The sequence below is a fragment of the Nelumbo lutea genome, chromosome 1 (assembly GCF_056320005.1).
Source record: "Nelumbo lutea isolate HS-2025 chromosome 1, American lotus-T2T, whole genome shotgun sequence".
NCBI classification, from domain to species: Eukaryota; Viridiplantae; Streptophyta; class Magnoliopsida; order Proteales; family Nelumbonaceae; genus Nelumbo; species Nelumbo lutea.
In genome coordinates, this window is record NC_142684.1 from 182,070,720 (window position 1) to 182,087,725 (window position 17,006).

The 17,006-nt window shown below is 40.2% G+C and overlaps 2 protein-coding genes across 3 annotated transcripts in view; one reads left to right on the forward strand and one right to left on the reverse strand.

Annotated features, from left to right (window-relative positions):
* The first annotated feature begins 516 nt into the window (after positions 1-516).
* LOC148879644 (ethylene-responsive transcription factor ERF061-like) lies at positions 517-2,099 on the forward strand. The gene has a single exon (XM_088961243.1). It carries the CDS (start codon positions 890-892, stop codon positions 1,859-1,861), a length of 972 nt encoding a protein of 323 aa, XP_088817369.1. The 5' UTR covers positions 517-889; the 3' UTR covers positions 1,862-2,099.
* Positions 2,100-3,614: 1,515 nt separating this feature from the next.
* The window catches only part of LOC148879645 (uncharacterized), a 44,929-nt gene continuing 31,537 nt past the window's right edge, over positions 3,615-17,006 (reverse strand). Inside the window, exons 8-10 of one of the 2 annotated variants that reach the window (XM_088961244.1) lie at positions 6,402-8,878; positions 4,778-5,376; positions 3,615-4,361 (exon numbers count right to left, since the gene is read on the reverse strand). In XM_088961244.1, coding sequence (XP_088817370.1) covers positions 4,214-4,361; positions 4,778-5,376; positions 6,402-8,878 — 3,224 coding nt within the window. In that variant the 3' untranslated portion in view covers positions 3,615-4,213. Of the gene's footprint in view, positions 4,384-4,777; positions 5,377-6,401; positions 8,879-17,006 lie in introns of both variants that reach the window. The other variant, XM_088961246.1, reaches the window with a different exon arrangement.

Genomic DNA, 17,006 nt, shown 5'->3' on the forward strand with positions numbered 1-17,006 from the left:
TGCCCTTATCACACACACTGAAAAGAACCAACTTCCGAGCCGTAGCCCAGCTATAGTACTGATAGTGTTTTAGGAGCCGAGAGAGAGAAGGGACACGTAGTAGTAGAAGTAAGATGTAGGCCATATAATTCATAAATGGCCTGAGATGAGTAAATACGGAAAGTAGCTTTTTGGATCCAAATCCAGAAGTCATGGCATGGGAAATGAGAAAGTGAGACCACACCAACCAATGGGAATCCACATGAACTTGGACCAACAACGGGTTTGCGTGTCAGCTCTTCCCACCCCCAACCCTGGGACCACGCGCAGAAGGCAGAACCATATCTTACAAGATTCAGCTGCCTTTTACTTTCCATTTGACTCAATTACCCTTCATTCTTTTCTAATTCTGTTTCAAGGATGAGGCATTCTCGTCCTTGTAATTTGACACTATTTTTCTGTTATTTTGTGTATTATTTTATTCGTCAAGGCAAATCATAGTCTCTCTCTCTATAAATAGTTAAATACAACACAAGAAAAAAAGGAAGAAGAATGCGCTTTCTCTTACAATTCAAATACATCTCTGATTTCTCATCTCCCAACTCCTGTTTCTATGCTTCTCTTCCCCTCTCTTTCGCATTCCATTGCTTCAATTCAGATTCCACTTCTCTTCACCAATTCCTTCTCCTCTGCTATAAATCCTCTGTCCCCAGATGCAATTTTCTCTCCCTCATATTGCACTTTAATTTCCTTTCTCTGATTTCCTGTTTTTTGTTCAATTTGCAGAGGAAAAGGGGTCGATTTTTTAAACCCCTGTTTCTGGCACATTTTTTTTCGTGCACTCTGCCATCTTTGCTTCTTTAGTTCTTATATTCTCTCCTGAATTTTCCGGCAGAAACTCACCGGAATCATGGACAGAGCACTAGAAACTGGTGCACCGGTTTCCTTCTCCTGTGGCATAGACATTCGCACTTGTCTATCGGAACTCTTAATATCAGGTGGGACGAATCCATTGGATTCAATCTTCTCTGCCTGCCCACCAACATATTCAAACCCATTAACCAGAGAAACACCAGAGCCCTTAGGCTCCTCCGTCTATCTCCGTCAGGGAGAGCTGCTGCAGAAATTCAGCAACAAAAATAAGGCTACGAGCACGACAAAGGTTAGCCCGGGAGCACTAATGACCCCTCAAAGAAATCAAGACGGAACCTATTCCAGTCCAAGTATGACTACTTTATGTAAGAAAAAGCTCTACAGAGGAGTAAGGCAGAGGCATTGGGGTAAATGGGTGGCCGAAATCAGGCTCCCTCAGAATAGGATGAGGGTCTGGTTAGGGACGTACGATACCGCCGAGGCAGCAGCTTACGCATATGATCGCGCTGCGTATAAATTACGGGGTGAATACGCCCGCTTGAATTTCCCACATCTTAAAGATGGAATTACGTCAGGATTTGGAGATAGCGCCAAATTAAATGCATTGAGGTCCTCAGTCGACGCCAAAATTCAAGCGATTTATCAGAAGATGAGGAGAGATAAAGCTAAAAGGAATGCTAGTGACAATAGAAGTAGCAGCTGGGGCATCAGCAGTAATGGTGGTACTGCCACTGCTTCCAGCAGTTGTAGTGATGGTAGTGAAGGTGGAAAGGTGGTGAGTTCATCATCAATTTTGTCATCGTCATGGGCCATCCCCAGGGATGAATGGGGTAATGATATCTTATCGCCTACTGTTTCTGAAGAGAGCTTGTCAAAGGGTGCCAAGTCACCCGCCTCTGTTTCAACAGAGTGTCCCATGATAACAGAGGGACTGGATTTCGAAGGTTGCTCACTAGAAAGGATGCCGTCATTTGATCCAGAGCTGATCTGGGAAGTTCTTGCTAATTAAAGAGAAATCTTTCTCTCTCTCTCTCTCTCTCTCTCTCTCTCTCTCTCTCTCTCTGTGAAAAATTACGCCTCCATTTGTTTAGAAATATCTCTGTAATGTGTTAAGGTATTATATCTGAGGATGCAAGAGGGTTGTTGAGGTTTGACTCAAATGCTCCTCTAAGAAATTCTGGCGATTGTTTTGGTAAAGTTTAACCAATTTTTTTTGTTAGAATAATTCCATTAGTATTTGTTACAAACAATTGCGTCTAGTTCTGTTTCTGGATAGAAGTGAACACTAATTTGCTTAAAAAAATGTTTGTGGTCACAAGGAATGGTTTATTATTCAATAAAAGCAAAACAAAATGGTCCTTCTTGATTTTTTTTTTTTTTTGAAGGCGGTCCTTAATTTGCATAGCATATTGAAAGGACATACATATATAAAAAGAAGATAGATTAGAAGTTATAACTGTCATTTTCAATGTGTTATAATCTGATAATTGCCAGGAAAGCATAGAGGTTGGCCAATTAATCCATAAAAGGGGATTTTTAATTTGAACAAAGAACAATCATGTTGACTTTCAACATGCTTCAGGAAGTAGTAATGATCCTTTCTAACATCTGTCATTCCATATAGATAAATCATAAATTGCATGTTTTCCAGTAACAGCTCCCTCCAACCTCACTCAGACTCAATTGGCCACCGGCCCTCGAGGGAGTTTTTTCCAAATGGAATTCAGGAGGAATCTGTTTTTAAGGGTAACAGCGCCAGAATCAAGGCTACTATCTAAGAAAGTAACTACTTGCTTCCTAATAATAGCTTATAGCTCTACTGGCAAGCTAGTCAGCAATAGAATTTTTTGAGTTGGCATGATATCATTGAACCAGTAGACGATCCTCTCCCCACTGGCAGGAGTGGATCCGATTTACTTTTTGACTCGTCACTAAAGTTCATGAGTGAGGTTAGTCAATGGTCTTCATATACAAAAGATGGGTTTTGCTTCACTGCTTTGTGGGGAAATATTCCCAATGCACAGCTGTAAAAGGCTGTGAGAATGGTGTGAATACGTCTTGTGAACACTGAATCCCATCTTGCCAATGCTACTACAACGGCATCCACGTTACTGATCAGAGCAAAGTCTCAGTTCCATGATCCATCACAAGACACCATTTCCATTTCTTTTGTTATATATAAACTCTTCATTTTTTTATTTCTAATTTTCAGCATGGATTAAATCTTAGGGTGCATTTGGTTTACAGGACTAGTGATCCAGAATCTGAATCGGAATGGACACTTTGGATTCCAACTGTTTAATTGAGCAGAATTGGAATCCTATACCCATTACTGGTGGAATGGCATTCCTCATTTGAAGGAATGGCCATCCCTCCCCTTCCCTGGGAACAAGAATACATTCCAGCCAATTCTGATTCTGATTCCAATTCCAATTCCAATTCCAGCCTGCACCAAAAAGGTAAAGAGAATAGACCTTTCTAATTCCGATTCCAAAGGATTCTGATTTTAATTCCAATTCCAATTCCAACTGTGAACCAAACGGAACCTTATAGTTTATTGCAATGCAATATTTGCTAATGCCTTTAGCCAAAGAAGAGAAAAAAGAGCACATTTCATAAATACACGCTAAATAGCAAACAAAAAAATGCAGTGCAGCAGAAGAATTTGGCAGCATGGCTGAGCAGAAAAAGCGTCACAACAGCTGGCCCAGGTTACGTATGTGGATATACTAAAACACACTTTGAATCGTACATTTTGTTCAGGAAAAAATGAACACCAAAAATCTTTTGTTAACTAATTTATCATCATCATCATTCAAGTCTTATCCCAACTAATGGGGTCAGCTACATGAACCCTCTTTCGCCATTCCATTTTGTTAACTAATTTATAATTTGAAAAAAAAAAAATATATATATATATATATATGTTACATTGTAGGATCCAAAACAGAACGTGTGAGTCAGCTCTAATGAACAATGAACTGATGAATTGAAAAGCCTACTCCTATATGTAAAACATCTACTTTTTGTGAAGGTGAAAATCCCTAAACCTCAAACCCTGAAACCCGAGAGAGATTATCACATAATGGGGTACAGCTCTAGTGCCCTAGAAAAGTGAAAGACGAAGAATGAGGAAAAAGATGAAGTGAATCATGATAATTCCCCTGTCTCTCTCTCTCTCTCTCTCTCTCTCTCTCTCTCTCTCTCTCTCTCTCGCTAACCATCCTTTCGCCCTTGTAAAATGGGTATGGGTCAAAAATTGACTATGTAGAGTACATACAAGCACTACAGTGTGATAGAGCATCCACTTACATGAGATAAATATACAGAAACTTCTTAGGCAAGAGATCCAGATCCCTTTCTAGGAATGGGGAGGTGTGAAAAAGAAGGTCTGATAATGGGAAGGTTTGCTATTATAATTGTTCTCACCATCATTACCTCCCTGGTTTTGAAACGTCAGAGGTGGGAAATCCTCATCTTTCAACTGATAATTCCTCTGAGCCGCCAATCTGGCAAAATAATCAAACCCCCCTGTTAAGATAATACATCGACAACATCACAAGCAATCCCAATATATAAAAAGAGAAAAGTATTACTTAAGAGATGAAAAAAGAAGTGCCTTAGAAAAGCTCTAGTGCTACATGTGTGACATGCGCTCACTGATTCAGACCTTCTCATCAAGCATTCTAGAAATCCCCAAGAGGATATCACTATCATCCAACCAATAATAGCAAAGGTAGAAGATGGCAGGTAGGAAGCCCGGATTTGGGAACTGGTGACATGAGAAGAAGAAAAAAAGGTGTTTGGTCTAAAATTGAGTGATACTGAAAAATGTGACAAGTGCTGCTCTTCTCTGGGCCAGCATAACTGTAGAATCACATGTATTTAGAGCTTATTTTGAAAGAGGTTGGGGGACAGAAATTACCTCTGAAGTTGGGGAGATGATGGTTGATCAGGTGAAGAGCGTGCAGAACCTCCATGAAACCTCTGCTGCCCATACACACCCCTTGCTGGACCTCCTTGGCTTAGTTGTGATACTTCGTTCACACCTGAAAAATGCACTGGCCCAAGAGTGCCAAACTCAAGCTGCTCAGAAGGTGAACTATAACCAGTGCTGTGATCATAGGAGTACAACATGACAACAGATGGAACAGCAGATGCAGTTGGCATGTTGCCATTAGAGTTGATAGGAGGAAGCGGATACATGCCATATGCCAAATTGGCAGAGCTACTATGCATGGAGTTTGAGGCACTGAATGGACCATTCTGAGACTGGTAAGAAGGGAATGAATTATGCTTGTATGAACCCCATGGCCTATCAGCCCGATTATCATTTGCTGCCAGTTGGTCTGGTTTTGAGCTCAGCTTCTCAACTTGGTTGCGACCATGGTTTCGACCAGCAGCCCATGGTTTCGAGTTTGTATTCCAAGTTCCTTCTCTATCACCATGGTGGTCATTCCGGTCATAGTTGTTCCCTCTGTGGTTTCTTGCTGTTGAAGCTTGACGATCTCGGAAAGAAACCTTCTGAAATTTTGTTAAAAATTCATGAGTTCCTTCACTGAAGCTAACAAGATTGAAATGTATCTTCAAAAAAAATATAACATAATAATATTATTGATACACCGTACACCAGTACACCAGCTCTAATTTCTAAAAGAATAGCGATGGAAACTAAAAGCTAGTATCATAGTGTGAGTAAAAGAAAACCAAGAGCCTGCTCTACCATCCTTAAAAAGTATTCATGCAGTTGGTCACACTGGTGTTTGTATGTGGTCGGTCCATGGCCTACTACAAAGGGAAAGTACAGTCAGTAAGGGTGATTATTTCTGGCTCAGCCCAGCTTAGAAGCTTCTTGGCATGGGTCTAGGTTTTGTGCCTACTGTCTAGGCCGAGGTATTAGGCCCACCCAAGCCTGACTATGCATAGATACATACATATATCTGTATGTATTTGTATTATATATATTATACTATATAAATATATATAAAATAATATAACACTTTATTTCTTATCAGTAATATGTATCATATTGTATATATCTCATCATTATCATCATCCAAGCCTTGTCCCAATTATATGGGAATTATTATATATATTTATATAATTAATATTAGTGTATATTCTGCATATATTATAAATAAGACATTATATACATTTAATATAATATTTTTTAAGTTGTAGGCCCGAAAGCTCAGCCCAAGCACCTTACAATAGGTGCAGAAGCTTGGCCCACCCCATTATCAACCCTTAATGATCAGCAGTTAACAGGCTAGATTTCGAAGACTAGTTTGAACCCAAGTTCAGAGTATCTAAACAAAAATTTTTACGTACTAAGCCAGTTACATTTTGTTAGTGCATGGTGACAGTCTAAAATTTACAAACCAGTACTCCAGCCATTAGGTAGCTACCATAGAAACTTTACACTAATAGATGAATTATGACCATGAACAGCACCCTTATTAATTGTGTACTCTTTAACAATAATGCTCTTGAAAAAAGCATCTCAAACATGGGGTACATAAAAAGGTACTTGCTAAAGATTATCTTACAGGATTTGGCAGATATGTTCCCGTTCCGCCACGATATCTAGGGGCTTCGTCACCATAACGCTGATAAGCACCACCAGGCCTATTAGAACCAGGCTGGAGAGGTGCAACAGGAAAAAGGCGAGGGCCATAATTCACAAGCTGAGTGAACAGGTTGCCATTTGCAGAAAGAGGTCTTCCAGGTCCATCCCATGGAAAATGACCTTGTAAATACACTGGTGGTACCATAACAGGTGAGGGATAAAACAAAGGCCCAGGACATCGAGGATTTTGACAAAACCGCCCATATTGCAGGTTTTGCCAATGGCTGGCAAAATCACTGTTAAGGATGTCAGACTTGTGCTCCTCGGTAGGCTCTGCTGAAGCAGACGATTTAATAGAACAAGAACTGCTGAAAAACTTCGGTTGATCAAGACTGTCAGATGAATCAAAGTTCTGATCAGACTGGCTTATATGACTACTACCAATACTTTCTTCTCTGTCAAAATGGCTAGTGGATGCATCAGAGTTTCCTCTCTCTGTTGGGAAATTGCATATTGGAACCATTGTTAGGAATGGAACAGGTGGTCCTGTGGGATAAAAAGCAAACAATCCAGAATTATCCATAACCCTTTGTCTTGAACCGGAACCCACAAACATAGGAATAGGTATTAATGAATCTGAACCACTTATCTGCATTGGTTCATAGCCAGCGATTTGATGGCTTGGAACATGTGACGAAGTTGCAGATAATGGATCCATACTTCTTTCAGTTATTTCACTGCCTGCAGTTGACAGAGATATCCACTCTCTGTTGTCATCCTCTACTTGAACAGAAACAGGGTCAACTGAAGGAACCTCATACTGCCAATTATTCTTGCTTTTACCATATACAGCAGGTGGAACAGAAGGTGCAGCTGTTTTCCTTCCACGCTTGTCCCTTGCTGACTTGGAGACCTTTGCAGATGATCCATCCCAGGAACTTTCAGCATGTAGCTTGCTTCTTGAAGAACTAGCCTGTGAAACTGGTAAGAATCTCAACCTTGCAGATCTGTCTGCAGAGTAGACCTCATTGCCTCTGTTGTTTTGGGACCGAGTATTGTCACCATGATCTTCCCTCATTACCACTCTATTTTCTTTGAGAAATTTCTGTTGAACTCTTGTAAAAGAACTGCCAGAGCTACTTGCTCGAGATGAAGAAACAAACTTGTTATCTGACTGTAACACTTGGAGACTTCCATTATTGGAATCAAAACCTACGGCAGAATCCATTTCCTGTTCATGCCCAAAACCAGTATCAACATCCTCTTGGCCTGTTTCTGTCAAACCCAAGCTGTCACTACCTGATTCAATAGTTTCTTCAGGATTTGAGGTCACTCCAACACTAGGAAAATAATGGGATAATGCTGAAGAAACCAGACCTGGAGAAAATTGCATACTTGAGCCCCAAGGAGGTTCAATCAAGGGAATATTAGTGGGAACCATCCCAGCCAGATTCCTTGTAGTATAACCCATTGAAGTCAGAACAGGAGATATTGGGAGAGGTAGGTGAGGTGAAGCCAAATTCACTGGTATCTGAACTTGTCCATTAAAACTATGAAGCCTAGAAGATGCCATCATGTTCACAAGGTCTTGCTCTTCTTGATGCCTTTCCATTGCCTCAGCAACAGTAGCAAGCTCTTCCCCTATTGCACCCAACCCAGCTTCATCATGGTAATTATTTGAAACACTGTTTGAGTCAGCTGCATTATCAAGGCTTTGATGGGATGAACTGTGTCCCAATGAAGATGGATCATCAATTGAAGATCTTGCACTGTGACTGCTGGAAACTTCAGAGCCCAAGTTCTTGAGTCTCGTACTATTATCTGTCTTTGCAAGAGTAATCTGGCCTTTTCCTGTTTCTGGTGCCTTATTGCGCCTTCCTCGAGTTGAAATTTCATTAGATGTATCTGTAAGTTCTGGACTAGAACGTGTCCTTGCAAACTGATACCTTCCCTGTATTTCATTTACCAAGTAATCTGTTCTGGAACTTCTCTGAAACTTCTCAGCATGTATGCCATCACCAGAGCCAATAGTTCTTCCAAACTGATCAGAGATCTTAGTGTTGGTTGTACTACCATAACTCTTCTGGCTTTGACTATGAGAAACTGTAGATACATTACTGCTCCTAGATAAGCTTTCTGAGGGAGGAATACTATGGTAGATGCCATGCAATGCATGAGTTCCCTCGGCCTCAGCTTCATGACGATAAGAACTCTCAATCTTGTTGCTTGAAGAGCTTTTAGCATTCTCAGACCCATCAACATGATCCGATCTTAATGGTTGCAAATGCCACAGATCAGAACTAGGTGCATCTGGGCGATGGCCACTGCCATGTCTGTCCCATGTGTTCATGAAGAATTGATTCACTTCAGCAATTAGGTTCTCTTTTGGACAATCAAGTAACCTTGCAAGCCTTTTAGCCCCAAATGCAAAGGCACTACGTATCCTATAGAAATTGCCTGAAAAGAATGTGAAAATCAAACTGCATAGCAACAATATAAAGCATGTATATACATAAAAGCTCTTGTGGAAACCAAAAGTTCCATAGAGAAAACATCTGAAAGTTCGACAAGGACAGCTAAATGCATGTATAAATAAAACAAAACACATGTTTCTATACTTGCAAACATATACTCCTCTACCTCTTGTGGAATATCAAAGCAATGATTAATATGGTGATCTAAAATTTATGATGCACAATTTCAGAGAAGCAATCAAAATAAGTTAATATAAAAATTGAATTAGTCATAAAAGAAAAATAGAACAAAATATCTCAGAAATTTTGTATCTTGGTTACTGACATAGGTCGAGAGGCACCAAGCTGATGCACATCAAGACACAAAATCCCAAAACCAGTGTTTTAAAAGAGCAAGGGGCAAAAAAAGCACAAGGGGCAATTTGCACCTGAGGTGCAAGGCACAAGGCGAGGTACACACCTTTTTGAAGCAAGGCGCACAAATACAAAAAAAAAATGCCAGAAAACTTCTCTAAGCTTCTGAATTGCCTAAACTAGTTTTAATAAGGAAGCACCCTTTCTGTAAAACAGAAACATTATAACACTAAAAGTGGAATGCCACCCCAAAAAGCAAGATGCCAAGAACCGCAAATATCAGCAACAAGAAGAAGATACTATACAAATAGAAAAAAAAAAAAAAAAAAACATTCATTGGAACTCACAAGTAACAGCATCCTTCTAAGGTAAAGAAGAAAAGAACTGTTTCAATAATTTGAGGGAGAAAATCAACAAAAATGCTTTCTAATTGATGTATGGCAAAAAAGCTAAGATAGTTACAAGGTTAAACCTTTGTTCCAATGATATATAATATGAAATATATAATACATATGATATATAATATTGTATACTACATAATTATCATCATCATCATCCAAGCCTAATCCCAACTATATGGGGTTGGCTACATGAATGTGTAACATAAATTTTGTATATTATAATATGCCTAATTTTCAAGGCGCCAATGTGAGTCTAGTAGTAGTAGTAGTAGTAGTAGTAGTAGTAGTAGACAGAATTTTAAGTTCTTCCTTACTGGTTCAGGTTTTAAAGTCTTTGAGGGTTCAATACAGCATTTAGCAATGTTTGTATTGATTAAATCCTAACAAATGAGAAATAATAAAAACAAATTAGTATATAAACACAAAATGAATATTTTAGTTTAAAAGTGCCTATTTTATAATTATAATGTCAAAAAATAATGAATAAAAAATATTTTACAATACATAGTACAAAACTGATCGGCGATTAGGCGAGGCGAGCCTCAAAGGATGCCTTGTCGCCTAGGCGTCACCTTGACAACTATGATATATTATATATTTAATGTTTCATACTATACATTCAATATTTTACATTTAAAACATAAGCCTGGAAACAGGCCTGGGGCAAGGCTATAGCCCTTATCATAGGTGCTAAGCCTGCCATGGCCCATGATCATCCTACACACTCAAAAACCTTTACAGTCTAATTTTGCATTCAGATTCTACAATTTTGGGTTTGTTGAAAAGCTTAAACTTCTTATCAACAAGAACAAGGTATTATTGGTGGCATAATATTTCATTTTAATTTTCATAAAGGAAATTGCGTTAACAGGAACAACAAAAAATAAAACTAATTAGAAGGATCAATAAACCAAAAATTTTATTAAGACAAGAAATTGAGGGATAAGCAAGAGTAATATCAAGGTGTAGAGGAAGAAGAGCTTCATATCATACACAGGCTAAACCAAGGCAATAAGAGACCATTACAACCTAAAACATAATAAAATAATCCCATATTAGAGCTCATTCATAAAAGTGAATGCCCCAAATACAACTCATACCCCCCACCCCACTCCCCAAACAAGATCATCTGCCAATGAATGGGCTGATCTAGGCACCAATCAGAATGAGAATATGTTCACTCTAGATGCTAAATATCTAGCCTCTTTGATACAGTTGTGTAATGATTGGGGTTCCTTGGAACCATTAATGAGATCAGCCAATAGTCATCTATAAATCATCCTCCACCTCAACCTGTGCAAATCCAATGAATGTATCAATCAAAGCCCATGCACTAAAGCTAGTATCTGATCTCCAACTGAATCTCAGATGCAGAGTCAATAGGGCCACAATAGATTTAATATCTCATCCCTATCATTTGAATATGTTATGACCACAAGGGAACAGCAGCTGATGGTTACCCATGTATACAAGAAACAACCAATGTTAGCTTCCTCCTAGTGTGCAAGTGATGTTCAGGAGTGGGGGAAACTGCAAGAAGAAAACCCAGAGATATCATTGCAGGCTCTTACGAGTCTTGCGTCTCCGCAAAACATGAGTAGCAGGCACACTTCAAGGGTGCCACGTGTCAATCTTGATAGACAGCTGCAACACCCTCAATTTTGTCACTAATGTGTTGGTCAAGCAATTAGGGATTCCGCTCAGGCAAGGTGCTTAAGATTCAAATCCAAGTTTATAGTGGATCTCTACCCTCTTCAATTCAGTGGTGCAAACATTGTATTAGAGATCCAATGGTTGAGGCAATTGGGTCCTGTAGTCTGTTATTGGGCCACACAGCCAAGAGTACCAGCCCAATAAGTCTGTCAACACTAGCCAGACAAGCTAGGGACCCAGTGCAGCCCACCTTAATGCAAATTGACTCCATTTCGACAAGCCCAACTCTTGCCAAACACAATGATTCTGAGGATTACCAGTATGCTACAAGCTATGCCGGATCTAACAATCTTCCTCCACCATGGGAACACAACCATTCTCTTCCCCAGAGCTCTTGGTAAAAAAGAAGGATGGGACATAATCACTTTACATTGATTATATCACTTTCAACCACATTACCATCAAAGACAAGTTCCCAATCTCAGAAACTGATGAGTTATTAGATGTGCTTAAGATGGTCAAAGTGTTTTCTAGATTAGACCTAAAGTGGGTTACCACCAAATAAGGGTGCATGCTGATGATGCACACAAAATAGCCACATTTCAAGCGGACCTGTTCACAGGCCGGGCTTTGGGCCTGACTTACACTGTGTTAGCTAGGGCTTCAGACCAAGCCCCATTCAAAATTTGGCAAAAGCCAAGCCCAAGCCCGGCCCATGAACAGGTCTTTTCAAGCATTCATGAATGATAAATTCCCGGCCATGCCCTTTGGGCTGACCAATGCTTTGGCCACATTTCAAGCATTCACAAATGATGTATTCATACCATACTTGCACAAATCCATTCTTGTTTTCTTTGATGACATTCTAGTGTACAGCCTTGACTGGGATCTGCACTTAGTTCATCTAATAGAACATCTTGGATGTTCTCCAACGCAACGAGCTCCTTGCCAAAGAATCCAAGTGTGCATTCAGCCATTCACAATATTATTACGAGCTGACCCGGATAAAATAGCTAGCCACAACCCAAGAACGTGAACCTGCATGCATTTTTAGGCCTCATGGGTTATTACCGTCATCTTATACAGGGTTATGGGCCTATAGCAGACGCGCTCATCTGGTCAACAAAAGCCCAATGGGCTTTTGAGTAATTGAAAGATGCAATATCTTCTCCTCCATCATCGGTTTTACCGCATTCTCCAAAGATTTTGTTATTGAATGTGAAGCCTCTAGTCACAGGATAGGTGATGCAGGAGTTGAAGAGTCAAAATTGGAATTTTCTGAAATCTTATGTATATTTGTATTTTTGGACATTGGGGATATTTTTGCCATTTTACAATTTTTCTGTAGGGTCCAATAATAGGGCCTGATTGTCTATTTATAGTTTGTTTATGTCTAAAATTTCAGTCATCTTTCTTTTGATAATTGAAAATATTTTCATTAATCAAGGGAATAAAGCTTTACAAGGATCCCTTGGAGAGGCACGTGATACAGCCTCCCCTAAACATTACAAGTGATCAGAAATAAAGATTACAAGGCCCAAAATAAACAATCCCTAGTAGAGACCCCTGTTTAGAAAGATAATCAGCAAAGGCATTTGCCTCCCTACCCACCCACTGATATCTACATGTTATGTGCCTCGTTAAACACCTAACCTTTTTTATGTGATCCCTATAACTCCAAACAACTGAGTCTGGATTTGACAGCCAGCCCACAATCACCTTAGAATCCCCTTCAATTAATAGATTCTCCACTCCTAGTTGATTAGCAATCTGCATTCCTTGTACAGCAGCCAACAACTCATCTCTTGTAGAGTCCCCTATCCCTACCGGGCCTGAGAATAAGGATATGATGTTGACATTTTCTTTATCACTAACAAAATGCTTTATTAAATAATAAAATTTGTGAAACTTTAAGTACAAGAAAGGGGAGGTAAACTATCTTAACTCCCCCACAACAAGGAACAAAGAAGAAAGCTAAAAATTAGCCCAAAACATAGATTCCTTAAGCGCCGCTTGCTTGGCTAACACATCAGCCATTGAGTTAGTGCTTCTCTTCACCCAACTGTACTTCACCTCAATATCCCTACTCAGGCATTTAAATTTTTTCTTTTCATTTCTGTAGCTCCACAAACCATTGTTGTCTTCCTTCAGCCACCTAATCACCACCTCCAGTCCCCTTCAATGACCAAGTATCGAATGTTTAATTCTCTTGCTCTTTAGATTCCTTCCAGAACTGCTAGAATCTCGGCCCTAAGAGAGTCACCCTCTACGATTGGGCCTGAGAAAATAGCATTAATAATCCCAGCCCCATTCCTGAACACTCCCCCCCAATCCCAGAAGGCCCAGGATTCCTTGAGCTACTACCATCAAAATTCAGTTTTATGAATCCAGGAGGGGGGGACCAAGAAGGTCTAGAAGTCCTCTTACATTGGGCAGAGGTAGTTATTTCTTTCCACTTTCTCAATGCTGCCATTCTCATTCCTCAATACTCCTCCAATGCCAAAAGATCATGGGTTTCTTGACTACTTCTATCAAAATTCATTTTGAAAACTCCTGAAGGAGTTACCCAAACTGTTGTGGCTCTGGACTTCCTCACCGAAGTGTGTGCAATTGTGGCCCAATTCCTCCAAATGTCATCAAATGAAAAGGAATCGAAAGAAACCAAGGATTTCAGCCAACGAATAGCCCTGGTTAATATACAATCCTTCACTTCTATAAAGAACTTCTCCTTATCTTGGAAGATCTAGCATTTCTTTCTTCCCAAACCGTCCATAAGGTGGCTGCTCTGAAACATCTCCACATACTCCTCCCTCTTTTTGTTGGACAGGCAAAAGTAGTCGGTGAGAATAATAATTTTACCTATGCTGGTTGATTCCACTTATAGCCAAACAAACCAAACGTCCAATCCCAGAGAGTTGCAGCAAAGGCACAAGAAACTAGTAAGTGGTAATAGTCCTCCCTATGAGATTTGCACATCAAACACCAGTTTGGGGATAAACATATAAAAGGCTTTTTCTTTTGAAAATTCTCCGAAGTACTAGAACAAAGGAAATTGAAAAAGGATGCACAAGTAAAAACTAGCCCAAAATACAGACTCCCTATTCACTCCTTGCTTGGCCAACCCATCCGCAAATGAGTTGGCACTCCTCTTCACCCAGCTGTACTAAATCTCAAAGTCCCTACACAGCCATAAGAATTGTTTCTTTTCATTGTTAAAGTTCCACAAACCACTGTCCTCTTTCTTCAACCAGCTAACCACCACCTTCGGATCATCTTCCAAGATCAAACGGCTAACATTTAATTCCTTTGCTCTTCGAATTCCATCAAGCGCTTCAAGGATCTCATCCCTAAGAGAGTCACATTGTCCAATAGGGACAGAGAATAAAGCAATAACAATCCCTTCCTCATTCCTGAAAACTCCTCTAATCCTAGAAGGCCCTGGATTCCTTAAACTGCTGCCATCAAAATTCAGCTTAATAAAGCCCGAGGGGGGAGGGGACCAAGACAGACAAAGAGTCCTCTTGCATCTAGCAGTGAAAGCAATCTCTTTCCAATTTCTTAACAAGTCATCCACAAGAAAGTCTGAAAACAACTCCAAAGATTTTAGCCAGTGGACAGCCCTTAAAAGGATTAGGTTTAACAGTTCTTCCAAGGTTCTTTCCTTGTCTGAAAAAATACGTGAGTTTCTTTCTTCCCACAATGACCAGCATACCACACTGCCCTAATACTCCTCCACATAATCTACCCTCACTTCTTAGGCCAACTGAAAAAAGGAGGAGAGAACAAACGTTGGACACTCTCCAAAGGATACCAAGAACACCCAAAACAAGAGAAAACCCACTCCCATATAGTTTTAGCAGCCTTACAACAGACCATGAGGTGGTAGCCGGACTCCCCATCAGCTTTACAAAGAGCACATCTATTAGGAAGTAGAAAATAGTTGGATCTCTTTCTCTGAAGTAAGTCAAAAGTGTTGATTCTTTCCAGGAAAATTTCCCAACAAAAAAAGCCAAGCCGAGGAGGAATAGGCCTGCTCCAAAATTCTTTAACCGGAAAGGACAACCCAAAGGGGACAGGAAATTAAGTTAAGGTTTCAAAGAATGAAGCACAAGAAAAAGTACCAAAGCTAGGAGTCCAAAATATGGTGTCTTCCTTAGCAGGATTTAGGAAGACATTCTCAAGGGAGGCTAGCCAAGTTACCAAGTTGTCCATGTCTATATCCCTAACTCCCCTACGCAGACCTAGGTTCCACCCAAAGCCAGAAATGGAGTCTGAAGGTACCAAGAAAGAAGAAACGGGTTCATTTTTTCAAATCTGATAGAGCAAACAAGGAAGGAAACTAGTCCTTCAATCAGTTTGTCTATGAACGTGAACCGATTGTTGCAGTACTAGCAGTAGACCTTATTTGTTTGGCCACCAGTTTTCTATTAGAACTAACCACCAAAGCTTAAAATTTCTATTGGACCAGCCCACCCTTTCCTCGGAACAATAGAAGTGGGTGACTAAATTGCTCGCTCATGACTATACCATTGAGCACAAGCTTATCTCTACCAATAGGGTTATGATGCCTTGTCCCAGCAAACTCAACTCAATCAACAGCATTACCCTTTGAGTTCATTGTTGGATCAACTTAAGGCTAAAGCCCAAATCATGAGAACTTGTGGGCCTTGATGATTGAGTTTTGGCCGACCCAACTAGTCCTCCCGGTTATTCAATGCGCAACATATAGTTCTTTAAAGGCAAGCTAGTCTTACCAATTGTTTCAACTGGGAGCCATTCAGGTGTCCTTCAAACCCAGCAATGTGTTGCTTCTCAATTTTTCTAGAAGGGAATGTGTGACTCTATCCAGATCTAAATTGGTGGATGTGCCATTTGTCAACACTACAAGTATGATAGATTACCTATAGGAATCTTGCAACCCCTTCCAATACTGACTCAAGCTTGGGAGGATATCTCCATGGATTTTTGTGATCGATTTACCAACTTTGGACAATAAGACTATTGTTCTAGTTGTGGTTGACCACACCACTAAATACTGCCACTTCTTACTGTTGTCACACCCATTGATTGCAGCCTCAGTGGCTAAGGTGTTCATTAAGGAGGTGGCTTGCCTTCATGGCCTTCCTAGGTTCATTGTATTTGACCATGACCCAATATGAATGAGCCATTTTTGGACGGAACTCTTTCAATTCAAGGGGGTCAAGCTAATGAAATCCACAAGTTACCATCCCCAAACTAATGTATAAACGGAAGCGATAAATCGAAGCCTTGAGACCTACTTTGCCTCACAAGTAGCAAACCACGATAGTGGGTCAAGTGGCTCCACTGGAACTAGGTTGAGTGGTGGTACAATACTACCTATCATTGTGCCACCAGCATGACTCCATTCCGAACGCTTTATGGGTATGATCCTCCATCTCTATTGCCAATATGAGAAAGAGACCACATCTATAGTTGCTTTGGAAGAGAATTTCCTACAATGGGATGCTAACTTGCACGAGACTATGGAAAACTTACTACGAGCCCAACAGTGGATGAAATGGGCCTATGATAGGAAGCACAAGGAGGTTGCTTATCAAGTAGGAGACTCAAATTTTCTTAAACTACACCCTTGCAGACAAGTTTCCATGTGGGGTTGAGGCGATAACAAGTTGAGCCCACACTATTTAGGTTCATTCAAAATCTTCGAGCAGAAAGTTGGCC